This window comes from Mytilinidion resinicola (assembly GCF_010093595.1).
Source record: "Mytilinidion resinicola strain CBS 304.34 unplaced genomic scaffold BDZ99scaffold_27, whole genome shotgun sequence".
Taxonomy (NCBI): Eukaryota; Fungi; Ascomycota; class Dothideomycetes; order Mytilinidiales; family Mytilinidiaceae; genus Mytilinidion; species Mytilinidion resinicola.
This window is the reverse complement of record NW_022985463.1, coordinates 169,444-185,117: the sequence shown is the minus strand read 5'-3', so window position 1 is coordinate 185,117 and position 15,674 is coordinate 169,444. Positions and strand designations below refer to the sequence as shown.

Below are 15,674 nucleotides of genomic sequence, written 5' to 3'. Positions count from 1 at the left end.
GCGAGCAAAGTGCACCGGCCAGAATCTGCAACTATCGCATATCGTATACTCACAATCGTAATGGAGCGAGGGCGTCTAGTTTAGAACACGCTCAGGTGTGATAAAAGTTTGTTCGGGAACCTGCAGCTGGCCTACACCAATCACGAACCTGATTGCGAAGTCCAAGGTGACCGATCTACTCTTCATAGAGATATCAGGGATCTAATGTAGTACTCTTACATTTCATAGAGAATTTGCGTTGTACCAACCGTAGAGACGCGCCTTTTCGACGGCTGAGCTCCCTGCTCGCTTCATACGGAGCCTACGGAGGCAGCTAAGAGCCACTAGATAGAGCTGCTCGGACCAAGCATGTTCCACTGACTATACTAGACTTACAATACGCCACTTGTTCGATCTTGAAAGAGGCAATTCCATCCACAGGTCTCGTCCGCATCCAAATAGGTTACAAGTATGCAAGTACGTAATCGGCAAGCAAGCTAGGCTCTCCATCAATACGCAACGCATTACTCAAATGCTACCTACTGAGGTCTGTAGTATTGTCTACTGCGACCTGTTTAGCGACAGCTGCTAGTCTGAGTAGCCGCTGCTTCAACCTGAGCAAAGGTTGAGTTACCCTGGGAAGTCCCTGAATCAGTCCCTAGGTGTGGATTTGAATCTGCATAACCCTTGAGCGTGCATGTAGGGCCCCTTTTTGACTTGGATGGCCTGGAAGCGTGTTTAGGATCCCCAGCGCGAAAGTCAAGATATTTGTGCAGCATCTTCTGCACATCCAGCTTGCCTTTACGTGCCACCTCTACCTCCTCTATCCGAATGTATGCATCTGGATCCACATCACGCTAGTGTTTCTGGTGCCTCTGAGATTCTCGAGCTGAGTGGGGCAGCGATTGGGGTAGGCAACCAAGTAGAAGTTGTGCATGTAGTTGGCGCTTTTGAGGAGGGCCGCTGGCGAGTTGATACGCGCGTAGACCTCCGATCAACTTATCTCCTCCCACTTCTTCGCTGTGAGAGGAGAGTGCACGGCAGGGATCTCGAGGATGGAATTAATGATATTCGTATATTGAGAGACGGATCCTCGAGGAATCGTGATGCGTGGCCAGGGGCTATATATATCCCGGCCTAAGCGAGCACGTGACTCGCAGGCTATACGCCTACGCAGGCAGGCTACATGTATCGGAAAGGATGTATCTGCATCCTATCCGGTAGCTATATACTGCAGGTGCTTCGGTCACCTCACAAGTAAGTCTATTTCTATAAGATATATAGTCTCTATCAATATTTCTAGAAGCTAATAGCTTAGAATACTATCCTCTAGCTATATATTAAGGGCTACTGGAGAGTTGTTAGGGTAAAGCAGTAGAAGAGGTAGAAGCTAAGGCCTCTCTTTTACTAGATTGCGACAATAAGTAATAGTGGAGCTATATTCTATAGTCCTGGTAAGGTACAGTAGTTCTATAATCTTTAGTAGCAGTAAGAGAAGGAAAAGAAACGCGCGATTGATGTCGAGGCCGACAGAACGCTCTAAAACAAGCTTCTACGGGAGGAGAAGAAGGAGGATAAACGCAGACTGGCCAAAGAACGGGCCCTTGTTCGGGTGCAGAACAAGGAGATGTGCGAGAGAGAGGTATCGGCACAGTGGGCTGAGACTGCGAGTAGGAAATAGGCTGCGAAGGATACCAAGGAAGCAGCTAAGGCCACCAAACAGCAGTCCCGCGGCGAAACTAGGGCTATGAAGCTATTCAGGCCTCCTCCTGAGCCATCAGTTGCTGAAGAACCCGGGTGGATAGACGATGAGACGGACACAGAGGAGCCTGAGGCTACAGTGGGTCACACGTAGGAAACAGCTCCCGGAGCGATTTAGGGAGCCTACCATCACGGTTTTATGAATCTACAACCTCAGTTTCCTCATCTACTGAGCTTGGCTGTATAGAAATATAGATACGGTGCGAAAAGCCTCGTGTTCGAATTCGTGGTGATTTTCGGAAATCGTTCGCGACCCTAGCACACCCTCTAGAGCGCTAGAATACCGTAGGGCGCAGCTGAAGGACCTGAGTTTCAGCCCCCATTGCATCTCCCAGTCTTCCATTTCACCTACTTCTACTTTGCCCAATGCTCTCCTTTCCTCACAGTTTTCGCAGCGGATCCAATATCGTTTGTCTACTCGAAGTGTTTGATGTGTTTGATGTGAATCTTTAGGTCCTTTTTTTGCATGAGAGCCACCTGGGATGAATCGTTCCTCTAGGCTCTAATCAGGCTACTCCAGCAGAGCAAATGTCTGCAACGCACCAGCAATGCGGTTTCTCCGGAAATTCCGATCTGTACGGCCTCGGAATCAGGATAGGTGTCTACCTCCAGTGGTTCACCTCGCAGATCGCATTCTACTTCCATCTGGAAGGCTCTAATGATCTATCCGATGCCTACATCCTTTTCTCAATTGCACTGGAGATTGCGCTATTTGTTTTGACTTTTCAAGATGGAACTTACACGATTGAGATTGTTGTCATGTTCTACATGTTCTTTGGTGGGATTCTCTCTGTAAAAGGCTACCGAAAAAGATTTCAAGAAGCTATGCCAACAACGTGGCGGTTGCTACTTGGAAATGCCACAATCATGGCGATGTCAATATATGGATCTTGGTTCTGGATTAAAGGCAGGTCCGGCGATCGTTTCCTTGCTACGCCCTGCGGGAATACCGTCTTTTTGTTTGGAAGAATTCCAGCTCGACACTTTGAAAGAGCAAGCAACTTTTTTGCATTTCTTTCGCTCTACTGCGCTGTCGCCATAGTATTTGGCCTTGTCCTACTCTACAAAGGACCCCTCATGAATATCTTTCGATACAGGGCGACCCGCCGCTCATCCGTCGACGCAAGGAACCAAACGCGCAGGGCTGACTTGATCGAGTGGATAAACAAGGAAGCCCAACCATCACTCGCCCTCTTCCTTCGATACTCTTGTGCGTTGTCCTCCACAAGCGCACTCTCTGCACACCTAGTGGATATTAGGCTCGACGGTCTTCACATCAGCGCCGATGGTGGCACCACAAAATATGTCGTCCCAATTCAACCAGCCATGAAAAGTTATGGCGAAATATGGGATCGTCTCAAAGAAATGCATGTTGAGGCGGATGAAGCAGTACGTGACGGATCCATTGGCGCCGAGTCCGATGTTACAAGCGTTCTTGGACGCCTGAGGGTCAGTCGCCGCCACCTACGACGAGCATTCAAAGTATTCCGCTCTTACGAGTATGGAGTTTCCGAACGGTGAGTGCTGCCAAGAAATTTCCAGATATGACGATTCGTGAATGACGAACCTCGGAAACCGAGACTAATGTACGAGTCCAGTCGAGCAAAGCAGCAGTGGATCAAAATGCTGCTACAAATGATCCACTCCTGTGCCCCGATCTACTCAATCCTCGCAATTGAGCTGACCTTGAAATGGAATAAGGTTTCCGGTGTTTACACTGTGAACTCCACTGGTCAGCTCATCCCGTTTGTCATTGGTGTGGCCGGTTTTCTGAAGGTCTTCGACGACGTCAAAGGCAAATACAAGGTGCGCACTCACACTGTCTCCATTCGAGGACTTGTTCAAGTACTTACATGCGACCTGTACAGCAAAGGAGACTTGAAAAGAAAAGAGAGGAACTGAATCATGGAATGGGGGAGCATGGAGCGACTTCAGCAGACCAGATCGAACTTGTCCACGTAGCGCCTGAGTACCACAATAGCTATGGTATGCAGTCCGCTGACGGCAAATGGGTCTAATTCGAGAAAGGCAATGGAAGACCTGGGCTGGGCGGTATCAAGATGGTGCAATCCCACCCGTGACTTCGCAAGCTAGATTCTGGTCGATTACACGTTGTTGTTTTCTTCATTGGTGGTAGTCCGATTTCCTGCATGGCTTGTGTTACCTAGGTATGGGATGAACCCTGGTTCTTTCACCTGGTAGCCTGCCCACGTTTACTTAGCGTACCACCAGCAATGGGTTTTTCTACGCGATCGCTCGATACAAATTTTCTCTCCCTAGTAAATTCTTCGTATACAATAGCTACAGGCTTTACAGCCGATTAATACAAGCTTCATATTCACAACCCTTACCCTCGCGCTCTGAGGTAACGTTTGAGGTGACACAGCTTCTGGAAGGAACTGTCCGCGAGGTCAAAGTTTATATTGTAATTGAGAAAGGTGTATGAAGGTTCGTTTCTTCCAATGGTTCGCGTTGTGCTGGAAAGCTGATTCTTCCACGAGACAACCAATGCTTATTTTACCTGGGAGCAACGATTTAGACTAGGAGAGGATTCTCAGAAATTGGCTGCCTGTCATCGTGGAATATTGGAGAAGCTGTCGTTCCAGGATTCCAAGCGAGGTTGAATGGTCTCTGGCGCACGGGTTAGCGTCACGTGAAGCTGATATCGGAGCTCCAGGCAGCCGCCAAGACTTCGGCGTACACTTCCCCAGTATGGAACAAAGACAATAACGCCAAGGATACGCGAGAATCACAGGGAATGCAGCGTGGGAGCGGAGGGAGATGGCGAGGGATGCGCGATGGGCTGTTGGTGTAGTTGCGAAACGAGTCCCGTGCTTACTATAGAATCTCCTGTACCAACCACTCACCCACTCCAGCCCTCTCAAACCATTCCAAAGTTTTGTCCTCAACCTCAGATCCCACTGATCGATGCCAAGTGTGTCTTCAATGCGGACTCAATGGGTTGGAACATGCCCAGCATCAAAGTCTGAGTGATTAGTATTTAGGTCTTCCGGCCTCCCGTCCCCAACATCATCTCTGATTTATAATTTCTCAGAAATTCAGTGTCTCATCTACATCACGTGGTAAGCACGGAGATAATGGGGGGAACCCTTCCGTGCCGTGAGCCACAACAGATCTGGCAAAGGAAATCATAGCAGAGTCAGTATAGGGTACGGCTGGCGGGATATTGACTTAGTCAGAATGCTTCGAAATCGTCGAATCTACCTTTCAATTGACTTCCGGGGCTTAAGCCAATTCACTGGAGCCGGGTTGCAGTGCCTTCCGAGATCAGTTCGGACGGACAGCTCAAGTCCTATATAAATCGAATTAAATCTCCTGCATCTTATTCATCATCCAAGTGCTTTGCGTTTCATCAGCATCAGAAAAACAGGTCTCCACGTTCCATCTTTTGCATCATGTTCAAAACAACCCTCTTTCAGCTTTTCAGTGCGGCCATCTCTGTCAGCGCACTCTCATCTTCCATACCATGGGAAAAAAATGGCACATTTGGCCACGAAACCCTTTCCATTACTCGCAAGAATAACGGAAGCATTCTCCGCCTCAACATCCAGAACGGACCCATCAATCTGTATGACGCCAAACTGGGCACAGACATGACCACTCTCCTTAACAGCCTCATTCCCTCCAACATTCCCTCGAATGCCAAATATCCACCTCCAAAAGTGATAGTCTTCTCCTCCGACAACCCCGACTTCTGGATGGGTCATTATGACCTTGAACTTTTGATCCCCGGCAGAACGAACTTGACTACGGACGAAACCAATGCCCTTTTCGCTAACGCCGTCGCAACAGCCCGCCTCCTCTCCACACTCCCTACGATTTTCATCGCCGAGATCAACGGCCATGCTACGGGATCTGGCAACGAATTTCTCGTCCAATGCGACATGGCCTTCGCAGGCCCAAACGCCGTTGTTGGTTCTATGGAAGTTGCAGTCGGGGGTCTGCAAGGCAACGGTGGGATCCAGTTCTTAGTGCGCAAATTGGGCATGGCGAAGGCTGCTGAGTACCTCCTAGCCGCCACCAGCATCGGAGCACAGGAAGCGGCGGACATGGGCTGGGTTAATCGTGCTTACGGCTCTGCGAAAGAGTTGCGGAAGGCTGTTGATGCTCTTACTTATCGACTTTCCATCTTGCCCGCTGGGGCGCTGAATGGGACGAAGACGGCTATACGAGCCTTCGGCCCAAATGTCGGGCAGAGTGATGCAGATGTTGCGACTATTCTGCGACTGTTTCCTGAAGAAATCCCTCTTTTGCCGAGGTTTTTGGAGTTGACGGATAATCAGACGGCTAATGCGTTTGAGCTGGGAGCATTGAGAGATATCAGGGATGTTGAGAAGGCTGAGGGGTTGGTCTGAGGAGTTACGAAAAGCTGCATTGGGAGATTATAGGGTTCTCTGGTGTTAGGCTAGTAGCTAGTAGATAGCTATATTCTATATAATTTACATTTAGACGATTATACTTTTTGGTCTTTAGCAGCTAGGATTTGACTTCCCGATCATCGTGGTTATACTGCCCACTCTATCGGGAGTAGATATTGTACCGCATAAGACTTAGAACTCCTTCAATTATAATTATTATGTTAAAGTGGATCTCTTTCATGTTTCTAGATGTGAAGACAGACTTGACCATTATGTTAATGCCACTTGAGAGTTCACGAGGCGACAAACGGGCATTTTAGCCAACGCCAGGAACGGGTTGGCGCATGACAGCATAGCCACCCCGCCATTTCTTTCTCAATGCTAGACGTCGTTCCGCGCAACCTCATCCATATCCAACATCATGGCGAGCTTCGAGGACGACGACGACAATGGAGCGGGTGGGTATTATCCTTGCATTCTTTAATTCCAAGTATTGACTTTCCCGCTAGGTTCTCCAGACCCGAGCTCAGACAACGACGCCGAGATGGAGGATGCGGATGATGTCGACGCAGACGGCGAAGGAGACGCAGACGCTGATGGGGATGTTGATGGAGACGGAGACGGAGACGGCGACAATGACGAAGAAGAGGGTGACAATGACGAGGAAGATGAGCAAGAGGAGGACGAGTCGCCTTCAAGACCAGCGAATATCCGCCGTACCACTCTCACAAACGGCGTCCCCACCACCACTCGAGCTTCAGGAGCTCGAGAAGGCAGTGCGAGCATCTCGAATCCAAGGGTATTGTTGACCTCGCCGTCCCCCAGAGCTGCGTCTCTCCCCGGCGCAGGACTGCCATTCCGACCAAGCGTGCGCGCCGAAGCACTCACAGCTCCCGTATACGACATTGTCCCAACAATCGCGGCGCCGCATAGCACGTCGATCAATGCTATTACCGCGACCCCGGATATGCGCTGGGTGTTCAGTGGTGGAGCAGATGGATACATCAGGAAGTTCAATTGGGTGGATACCGCAAACTTCAAGCTTGCGCTCACGGTTGCGCAACGACACCCGTTTGTCGACAGTGTCACGAAGGCTGGAGTACTGATGAGCTATTGGGAAAATGAAGAAGGTATGAGCTATATAGACTCTCGGTGCAAGCTCGTTTGCTAACACAAGCTGCAGAACAACGCAGCGGCACGGATGACTCGCCGCTCCTCTCCTCCGTCTATTCGCTCGCTGTACACCACCAAGGCCTGTGGTTGTTATCGGGACTCGAGTCTGGAGGCATCAACCTACAATCCGTGCGCCACGACGAAGGGAGGCGTATAACTTGCCTTCGCGAGCACACCTCTGCAGTATCTGTCCTTTCCCTAGCCCAGGACGAGAAGTCAGTGCTCTCAGGAAGCTGGGACAAGAGAATCAATGACTGGGACCTCAATACCGGCCAGGTCAAGCGTCGTTACCAGAGCAGTGGCGCGCAGATCTCAGCCATAGAGCAGCGTCCGCTATCCACTTTGCCGGTTCCGCAAGACACAGGACCCGCAGTCGTCTCCAACGGGACCTTCTCCTCAAACAACGCAGCTAAACCCCTTCCTAATGGAGTCAATTCGAACGGAGTGTCATCTGGAAGGCCTACTCAGCCTCGCCAGGAAGAGGCCGGCAATGAGGATGTGCAGGGCTCTCCTGAAGACTCCCTCTTCGGCGACAAAGACTCCCTGTTCGGCGATGACAAAAGCGGAGGAGTCGCGCCTTTCGGAGACGACGAAGACGATGAATTTTCCCGGGCAATCGCAAGCGGCATCCAGCAGCAAGACGACGAAGACGCAGACGCGCAGGGCGACATCGACATGATAGACGCAGGAGGGCCTGTCCAGCCGCCCGCTCCCGTTGCCGAACTAGACCAATCTGCTAGAGAGCCACCACAAACCTCGGACGAACTGACGATGAACGGAGAAACGGACTCCCAAACCACTGGCACCATAAACGGTCTCCCCCACTCCGAAGACACCTCTACCATCGCCGGCAGTTCCAACGGCCAAGTCGACCCAGCACCTTCCTCCGAAACCACCTTCGTCGACGCCTCTATCGACGGAACATTGCGCATCTGGGACCGCCGGCAGCCTAACCCCGTCGCCCGCATCCTCCCAACCCACACCCCTCCGTGGTGCATGAACGCGTGCTGGTCACCCGACGGCAACTTCATCTACGCTGGCCGCCGAAATGGCACTGTTGATGAATACAGCCTCCACAAAGGCCTACGCGAGCCCCGCCGAACTTTCAAATTTCCAGGCGTAAGTGGGCCTGTAAGTGCTGTGCGTGCGATGCCGAACGCTAAGCATCTCGTCTGGTATGTCAAACTTCCGCAATTTCCCCTTCTTGGCACATTTACTGACATAATGACGCAGCGCGTCCTACGATATCCTCCGCTTGTATGACTTAAAGGAGCAAGAAGGGGCACGCTACGCGGCGGTGCCGTACCTCATTGTGCCGGGGCACCGCACGGGGGTCATTTCGCAGCTGTATATTGACCCTACGTGCAGCTTTATGATTAGTACGGGCGGAAACCGGGGCTGGGAGGGGGCCTCGACGGAGGTGTTGTTAGGTTATGAGATTGGCATTGGCTCGTGAATTAGTATATATACCCATCTTGTCTGCGCGGCGTTTTGAGGATCTGGAGTGGATCCTGGGGGGTTATGCATAAGGAAAAATAGGTGTTAGTAGGCGGCTGATTCACGAGCGGTTATTTGATACCTTTGTCAGCTGAATGATATGCAGTGCGTGTAAATGGGATGGGAGTGTGATGGTACTGCCTGAAGTCCTCTGGTATGGCATGAAATATTAAAATAGGATGTAACATTTTGGAACGTCTGAATTAGGCTTTTGTCCTGATCACCAGGCTCACCGAGCGGCCGAGCCACGGCAACGAGCACCACCTAAGTGCAGTATGTGCAGTTCACTAGAACACAATGCACGTACGTGCCCTAGACGGCAGGCAACTAGCTAGTAGATAGTTATATATAATACGATTGTTCGTTGTTGTGTAATTCGCGTTTTTGGCTGCGAGAATTTGGTGGGGCAACCACTAGCTAGGGGCAACCACTAGCCAGTGAACTACGTTAACGTGTTCTACATGCATGTGGTGGTTACAAGCGAGTGGTGGCGCTTAATTTTTGGTGCGATTTGGACGTTTTGACACCCCAGCAATCTCAACAACCATAAAGTATTAAATAAGATTATATGAATGCATATAGTATTTAGCTCATTTCAATGGCTAGGCAATAGTTTGGAGTGATGTGTCTCTGTAATTCTATTATATCGTAGATCTTACCCAATGCTAGGGGGCCAAAACTCTACTATAACTAAATGTGGCCATTAAGAGACCCTAAAAATTTGTCTTATAATATTGAAACAGCTATGCATATCTTTATTCTAAGTTATAGATTCAAATCTTTTATAGTTGTTGAGGTTGCTGGGGTGTCAAAACGTCCAAATCGCACCAAAAATTAAGCGCCACCACTCGCTTGTAACCACCACATGCATGTAGAACACGTTAAATTGGATGTGCTTCTTATATAATCACGATTACAACCTGTCTTTCAACACCATTAACCGCGCCTCTAAAATTAGCGTTCCAGGTCTTCCATTTTACCAACCCGGTCGTACTATCTACAGCCCTCCAGCATCCTCTCAAAACTGCAACAGAACGCACCACCCTCCAGCATCTAAATAGGACTCACGTCTTAGTAGTTGTAGTCATGAGCAAATTCGGTATACAACATCTTCGCGGCGTAGATTTGAATCACGTGGCTTTCGTTTTGACATGTTGATGCTACTGTCTGTAGCCCTCTAGCATGCTCTTCGACATCGGGACGCGATGTAAAGAAGTCGAGCACGTAGATCACACTCGTTCCTTCAGCGACTGTAATCTAGGAGCTTTTTCTATGTAAGATGCACCTGGCTGTTCGTTTTGACACCCTGTTGCTACCGTCTGACGTTCTTCAGCACACTGTAAAAAGTAGGGATACGATGTAAAGGTTTCCAGCATGTAAATCAGACCCGGTCCATAGTATCCTCAACTTGACCTTGAAAACGCGTCGAGGGAGTCCCAGTCACGTTTCTTCTCGCCCAGATGGCTCTTTTACGACTTCTCTTTAAGGTTTGGATAGTTCCATCACTGAACAAGGACAGGGCTGGCGTGCTAAGTCCGAAGCAGGTGTTTGGGCCCCAAAATGCCAGGATACGCGCTCTTGTAAAATTAAGGAGGTTGTTGTGACTTCGCTGGCACGTGCTGAGCAGCGATGACATGGGGATAGGTAGTTTTTCGCATCCGGGAAAACTTGGCCCTGAACTTCCCGATCGCTCACCTTACCTTCTATCACTCCACATGCAGCCTCTCAGTCCACTGCCGACGTATTACATCTCTCCCCGGATTTCATCGCCCTCTCCCCGCTTTTAAATTCTCATTCACACAATCTTCGTTGTGGAAGCTGCTCACCGCCGCGCCTGCGCGTTCTCGCGGCAACGATAGTGATGATTGGCACGCGACTACAGTCATCTGCACTTTCGCCCACACCGATATAAATTCCACGACCGCCGCCCTGCTACGACAGCAACACCATGGCGTTCAACTTCAACTGGAGTCCGCTAATGGCCGACACCTCCGCCGCGAGGATCATGCTAACTACGGCTCTGAATAAGTCGCCGAAGCCGCCCATCATCGTCGACGATATCATTGTTACCGAGCTCAATCTAGGATCAACGCCGCCTGAGCTGGAGATCTTGGAGGTTGGCGACCTGGCCGAAGACAGATTCCGTGGAATATTCAAGATGTCATATACTGGAGACGCCTTCTTGACGCTCAAGACTCGAGTACAAGCAAACCCTCTAAACACATACCTATCCACGAAACCGTCATTTGCGTCGCCTCAACCTCTGGCCGCAGCATCCGGCTTGACCATTCCCTTGCAAATAACGCTATCGGACATCCGGTTATCAGGCTTCGTCATACTGGTCTTCTCGCGACAGAAAGGGTTGACACTGGTTTTCCGTAACGACCCTCTCGAATCGCTGAAAGTATCCTCGACGTTCGACTCGATACCGTTTGTTCGAGATTATCTGCAGAAGGAAATCGAAGGACAATTAAGGGTGCTATTCATGGAAGACCTTCCCGCCATTCTGCACAGGCTATCGCTGCGCCTCTGGTCGCCTGAATATGCAGAAATGGATGATGAGCGCATGGAACAAGAAGCGAAGGATACTACTGTGCCGATAGACCCTCTAGCGAGTCCTCCTCAAGATGCCGTAGACGCGTTTGGCAACCCTCTTGACGAAGACCAACTTTCTGCCTTCGCCCTCGACCCCTCCTCCGAAACCCACGCCTCCTTCTCTCAAAAGAACCTCATCCGACTAGCAGCCCTAACCGAATCTCATCACACCCTATCCCTCTTCACACCTGCGATGAGAGAGACAGTTTTCCGCGCTTGGGCCGGGGCCTGCGAGCGCAGCGAACATTCAGGGATAGCTACGCCGTCTCTCACACAGTCTAGCTTGTCGCGCATACAATCTTCGTTTGGGAGCAACAAGTCCACAACTCCATCACTTGCGTCAAGCAGTACCGGCAACGAGACAGCATCATCACGTCCGACCTTACAAAGCTTCAATTCCACTCAAACCGGCATCGGAATGGGCTCACGTACGAGGACTACCCGGAAGAAGAAGACCCGCGTTGTCAATCTCCGAAAGGACAAGACCACCAGCGAAGATGCGTCCAGCATCGGCACAGACAATTCCGCACCCCCCAGCATCACCATCTCCGAGATCGCTTCCATCCCAGAAGACCACGAAGAAGATCTCGCGACCCCTCCCAAATCTCCGGTCAAGACTCTTCGCTACGAAAGCCAGCACGGCAGTCTCGACGTCGGCGAGCCTGCTCAACTCCTAGAACAGCCCGCAGACCCCACACCCACCGCACCCGTCCTATCTGAACTATCGACCCCGAAAACCTCCCGCGACAGATCGAAAGCGAAAGCCGCTTCTCCTTTCCCCTCACTTACGCCGGAACACCCTCAGCTGGGTCGTTCAACGACTTCGAAACCACCCCAATCCCACATCCATCAAGTGTCTGGATCTACTCGCATGCTCCGCTCTCTCTCCCTCGACAAAATCCCCTTCCAGACCTCCGTGTCTGGCTCCTCAACCTCCCGCCACCCGCTCTCGCCCACCGCGTACGCAGAGTCCAGCTCGTCTGGCTCGGGTGGTATACTCGAGCAAGCCTGGATGATGAAGATGGCGAACGAGATCGCGCGGCGCGTGCAGGACGAGAAGGACAAAGAGGCGCGAGGCGAGCAGCGGGTTGCCGCGAAGCTGGACAGCGGGATGTGGGAAGCTGGCGATGTGGAGGCGCCGCCGGCGTATGAGGCGTGAAGCATCGAGCTGGACTTGATGACGTGATGAGGGTAATGGGATACATATGGTTGGGTCGCTTACTTGTATAATATGGGAGGTCGGGTTTGAGTTGGCAGTGGGGTTGGCTGGATTGCTTTAAGCGGTGCGTTGTAACAAAAGTGTACTGAGTTTGGGACTGGATGGACTGATGGCTGGATGGAAGGATGTGGATATACCCTTACCCTTACCTAGTCCGTCGTTGGTATAATTAATACCTGAGATTGTCATGCTCAGAATATCTCCACTCTTTGGAATATAGCCACTGGCTATATGCTCTCTGTAGATTACGCGCTGTATGGACTCTCGCGGGAGCTACATCAGCGTACAGAAATATATCTATCTATCTACAATGCTTGTTTTATTGACTGAGTCTGATGCAGATGCTCTGGGAATCGACCTTGGCTGGATTGCAATCCGAAAGAATGCAAGCACCATTGGACAAAGAAAATGGTTAAGACAATTGTACTGTTTGTAGTTATATCACAGATACCCGAGTCGTTCTTCTTAGAAGCAGCTAAGATATCCTCATGCTTCCCCTACGGTTTTCTCGTCGCTTTCCAGGATCTTGCGGACAGCTGCAACTTTGTCATCAAAGGTTTGCTTCTTATCGATCCTCGTTCCGATTCGTATATCGCTCTGAATCCGGACGACGCCGTTGGCGTGTAGAAGGGCGTGGCATTGACCGATAGTCTTCGTCACTTCATCCCACGACCCTTCTGAAGATTGGGATTAGCAAAGAGCTTCGTATCATGTTCGAGTTCAGACAGTCAGCATACCGAGAGTTGTACCAGCTGAGTGCATCGAGTACGTCAGACCAGATCTCTTCAAAATTCGCTGGACTATCAAAAAGAGTTAAAGTTGATTAATCTCGGAGCCTAATCAGCTGTTCTGAATATCTAAGTACCTTCCGCGACCTCCTTTGACACCGAGGCACTTGGCGTTCCGATAGGAATCAGACAGAAGTCTGCAATGCATGCCGGGGGCGTCGATATGTTTGAGAGCTCTGACGGCATTATGGCTTCTGGGGTGGTTCTCTAAGTCGTGGAGAGAGCTAAATAATGGAGTGTTGTTGGGGTGGCACGTGATCGTTAGCCCGAGCTCTACATTTCTATCGAAGGTCACCAAAGGGTGATGTCCATACATAGTAAAGGGCGGCAGGCTGTAGATTCACCTGGCAGCAATACTCTCCTGGAACTTCTCACTACTACTAAAACAACGTACCAATTCAATCCCGAAGCTTCAAAAGTTAAGTCTAGCCTCGAGGCTAGAAACCTCATCCCACTTCACCCCGCCATCCCACCACTTCAACACCACCACAACCGCAATCATGGTGGTAGACTACAGCAAATGGGTACCAATCCCCTGATATACTCTAGCTGCCCAATCCTATTCTAACGATGCCATAGGACGCGCTGGAAATCAGCGACGACTCGGACATTGAAGTCCACCCAAACGTCGACAAGAAGTCCTTCATCCGCGCCAAACAAGCCCAAATCCACCAAGAGCGTGACCGCCGGCGCCACCAGATCACCACTCTCAAGTATGAGCGCATAATCAACGATGGCCTCATTATGCGCATCGACAACCTCCTTACCGCCCTCAAATCCCACAAGGCTGACGCCGACGACTCGGACAAGCTGCTCTTCCGCTCCATGATAGAGTCGGCGGGGGATCCGGCGGATGACCAGCCTCCACCGCCCCCGCCCGGTGTGCATGATCAAATGAAGGAGAAGCCGACGTATTCGCAGATGATGGGCTCGTTGTTGGACCAGGTCAAGAAGGAGGTGGACGAGTCGAAGTCTGAGAATAGGCTCGAGGCGTTCATTACTGAGATTAGGAAACATGGAGATAGGGTTAAGGCACTACAAGGGGAGCTATACGCTAAATTGGCGGAGCTGGAAAAGGAGGAGAAGAGGCATATCACAAGTGACGACATACACACAGGCTTCGACTACTCGAATGTAAGTTTCGAGCATTCTCTATACCATCCCTTGTACACGAAGTATTGACATGCCCATTAGGTCAAAGCCGCCGCACCCATACCCTCCTCCTCCACCACCAGCAAACCCAAGCCCCAATCCACCGTCGAAGTCCTCAACCCCGGCGCGCTGCAACGCGACCCCCTAACCCGCACCGACACAGGCCAATCCTCTGGCGCCGACGCCGACATTGAAGAAGGCACCAACTCCGACGGCGACGAAACCGAAGCCTCGCCCCTGGGGAAAGAGTTCGCCAAGATCAAAGCCGGCGACTACAAAGCCTGCCTCGCCTTCATCTCGGCCCACCCTGAAGTGCTCGCCGAGCGCGAAACCGACGGCCTCCTCGTCGAAGCCTTCAATAGCGAGCTCGACGGCAAGCACAAGCACGCAAAGCAATGCGTGCACCAAGCCCTGCTGATCCAGTACTGTCGCCAACTCGGAGGTCGCGATGGAGTCGGACTGTTCTTTAAACGGTGCGTACAGCCCCCCTATCGCCCGCCCTTCTTGACGCGTACCCCTAATAGTTCATATCAATATACTGACATTTGATGCGCCAGCATAACAACAAAAGACCACCAAGCCAACAAACTCTTCACCGACGACGTCGACTCCACCTACCGCCGTATCCACACCCGCGCCGCCGAAATCGCCGAGGAGCGCGCCGCGAACCCCCAGTCCGCCGAGGGCGTCGAGCAGATCCAGCTGCACGCCGTGGACCCAAACACCAAGATCAATATCTCGATTCCACCCGCCACGCCGACGTCCGACGATCCCGCCGAGCGCGCGGGACAGGAGGAGGCACGCAAGGTGTTCGACGCGTTCCCGCCCGGCCTGCAGCGCGCGCTGGAGAGCGGGAGCCTGGACGAAGTGAACAAGGTGCTCGCGAAGATGAGCGTGGAGGAGGCGGAGGAGGTAGTTGGGAAGCTGGGTGAGGGGGGCATGTTGAGTCTGGAGCAGGGGGTTATCGATGCGACGACGGAGGAGGGGAAGAAGGCGATGGAGGAGATTGAGCGAAGTGGGCGGATGCCGGGGTTCGTGGAGGAGGAGCAGCTGGCTGGGGATCCCGAGTAGGCTGAGTGAGTGAGGTTTGAGGAGAGTTCGGATGAGGCCACGAAGACAAGATTAAGAGGA

The 15,674-nt window shown here is 51.4% G+C and overlaps 6 protein-coding genes across 6 annotated transcripts; 5 read left to right on the top strand and 1 right to left on the bottom strand.

The window, feature by feature from the left end:
• Positions 1-2,262: 2,262 nt before the first annotated feature.
• Positions 2,263-4,090, top strand: BDZ99DRAFT_468260 (uncharacterized protein). Its single transcript, XM_033721205.1, has 3 exons — positions 2,263-3,257; positions 3,339-3,546; positions 3,609-4,090. Exons 1-3 carry the CDS (start codon positions 2,269-2,271, stop codon positions 3,756-3,758), a joined length of 1,347 nt encoding a protein of 448 aa, XP_033570249.1. The 5' UTR covers positions 2,263-2,268; the 3' UTR covers positions 3,759-4,090.
• Positions 4,091-5,131: 1,041 nt separating this feature from the next.
• On the top strand, positions 5,132-6,149 carry BDZ99DRAFT_453538 (ClpP/crotonase). Its single transcript, XM_033718336.1, has one exon. It carries the CDS (start codon positions 5,157-5,159, stop codon positions 6,114-6,116), a length of 960 nt encoding a protein of 319 aa, XP_033570248.1. The 5' UTR covers positions 5,132-5,156; the 3' UTR covers positions 6,117-6,149.
• Positions 6,150-6,551: 402 nt separating this feature from the next.
• Positions 6,552-8,933, top strand: BDZ99DRAFT_453535 (WD40 repeat-like protein). Its single transcript, XM_033718335.1, has 4 exons — positions 6,552-6,577; positions 6,629-7,249; positions 7,303-8,467; positions 8,526-8,933. Exons 2-4 carry the CDS (start codon positions 6,664-6,666, stop codon positions 8,746-8,748), a joined length of 1,974 nt encoding a protein of 657 aa, XP_033570247.1. The 5' UTR covers positions 6,552-6,577; positions 6,629-6,663; the 3' UTR covers positions 8,749-8,933.
• Positions 8,934-10,532: 1,599 nt separating this feature from the next.
• Positions 10,533-12,777, top strand: BDZ99DRAFT_170057 (uncharacterized protein). Its single transcript, XM_033712959.1, has one exon. The coding sequence runs from the start codon at positions 10,738-10,740 to the stop codon at positions 12,541-12,543; it is 1,806 nt and encodes a 601-aa protein (XP_033570246.1). The 5' UTR covers positions 10,533-10,737; the 3' UTR covers positions 12,544-12,777.
• A 312-nt stretch (positions 12,778-13,089) lies between these two features.
• On the bottom strand, positions 13,090-13,577 carry BDZ99DRAFT_526652 (cell wall biogenesis protein-like protein Ecm15; the record flags this gene model as incomplete). The annotated part of the gene is made up of 3 exons (XM_033726157.1): positions 13,090-13,280; positions 13,341-13,403; positions 13,469-13,577. 3 exons carry the CDS (start codon positions 13,575-13,577, stop codon positions 13,090-13,092), a joined length of 363 nt encoding a protein of 120 aa, XP_033570245.1.
• A 141-nt stretch (positions 13,578-13,718) lies between these two features.
• BDZ99DRAFT_468255 (Hsp90 co-chaperone Cdc37) lies at positions 13,719-15,673 on the top strand. The gene is made up of 4 exons (XM_033721204.1): positions 13,719-13,915; positions 13,971-14,525; positions 14,586-15,016; positions 15,101-15,673. Exons 1-4 carry the CDS (start codon positions 13,892-13,894, stop codon positions 15,612-15,614), a joined length of 1,524 nt encoding a protein of 507 aa, XP_033570244.1. The 5' UTR covers positions 13,719-13,891; the 3' UTR covers positions 15,615-15,673.
• The last annotated feature ends 1 nt before the right edge of the window (position 15,674 follows it).

Excerpts from the sequence above, each read along its gene's own strand:
- BDZ99DRAFT_468260 (XM_033721205.1), top strand. The coding sequence starts at position 2,269 with ATGTCTGCAACGCACCAGCAATGCGGTTTCTCCGGAAATTCCGATCTG. Across the intron at positions 3,258-3,338 it reads GAGTATGGAGTTTCCGAACG|TCGAGCAAAGCAGCAGTGGA; the intron begins GTGAGTGCTGCC and ends GTACGAGTCCAG. Across the intron at positions 3,547-3,608 it reads ACGTCAAAGGCAAATACAAG|CAAAGGAGACTTGAAAAGAA; the intron begins GTGCGCACTCAC and ends CGACCTGTACAG.
- BDZ99DRAFT_453535 (XM_033718335.1), top strand. The coding sequence starts at position 6,664 with ATGGAGGATGCGGATGATGTCGACGCAGACGGCGAAGGAGACGCAGAC. Across the intron at positions 7,250-7,302 it reads CTATTGGGAAAATGAAGAAG|AACAACGCAGCGGCACGGAT; the intron begins GTATGAGCTATA and ends CACAAGCTGCAG. Across the intron at positions 8,468-8,525 it reads AACGCTAAGCATCTCGTCTG|CGCGTCCTACGATATCCTCC; the intron begins GTATGTCAAACT and ends ATAATGACGCAG.
- BDZ99DRAFT_170057 (XM_033712959.1), top strand. The coding sequence starts at position 10,738 with ATGGCGTTCAACTTCAACTGGAGTCCGCTAATGGCCGACACCTCCGCC.
- BDZ99DRAFT_468255 (XM_033721204.1), top strand. The coding sequence starts at position 13,892 with ATGGTGGTAGACTACAGCAAATGG. Across the intron at positions 13,916-13,970 it reads TGGTAGACTACAGCAAATGG|GACGCGCTGGAAATCAGCGA; the intron begins GTACCAATCCCC and ends ACGATGCCATAG. Across the intron at positions 14,526-14,585 it reads CAGGCTTCGACTACTCGAAT|GTCAAAGCCGCCGCACCCAT; the intron begins GTAAGTTTCGAG and ends CATGCCCATTAG.
- BDZ99DRAFT_453538 (XM_033718336.1), top strand. The coding sequence starts at position 5,157 with ATGTTCAAAACAACCCTCTTTCAGCTTTTCAGTGCGGCCATCTCTGTC.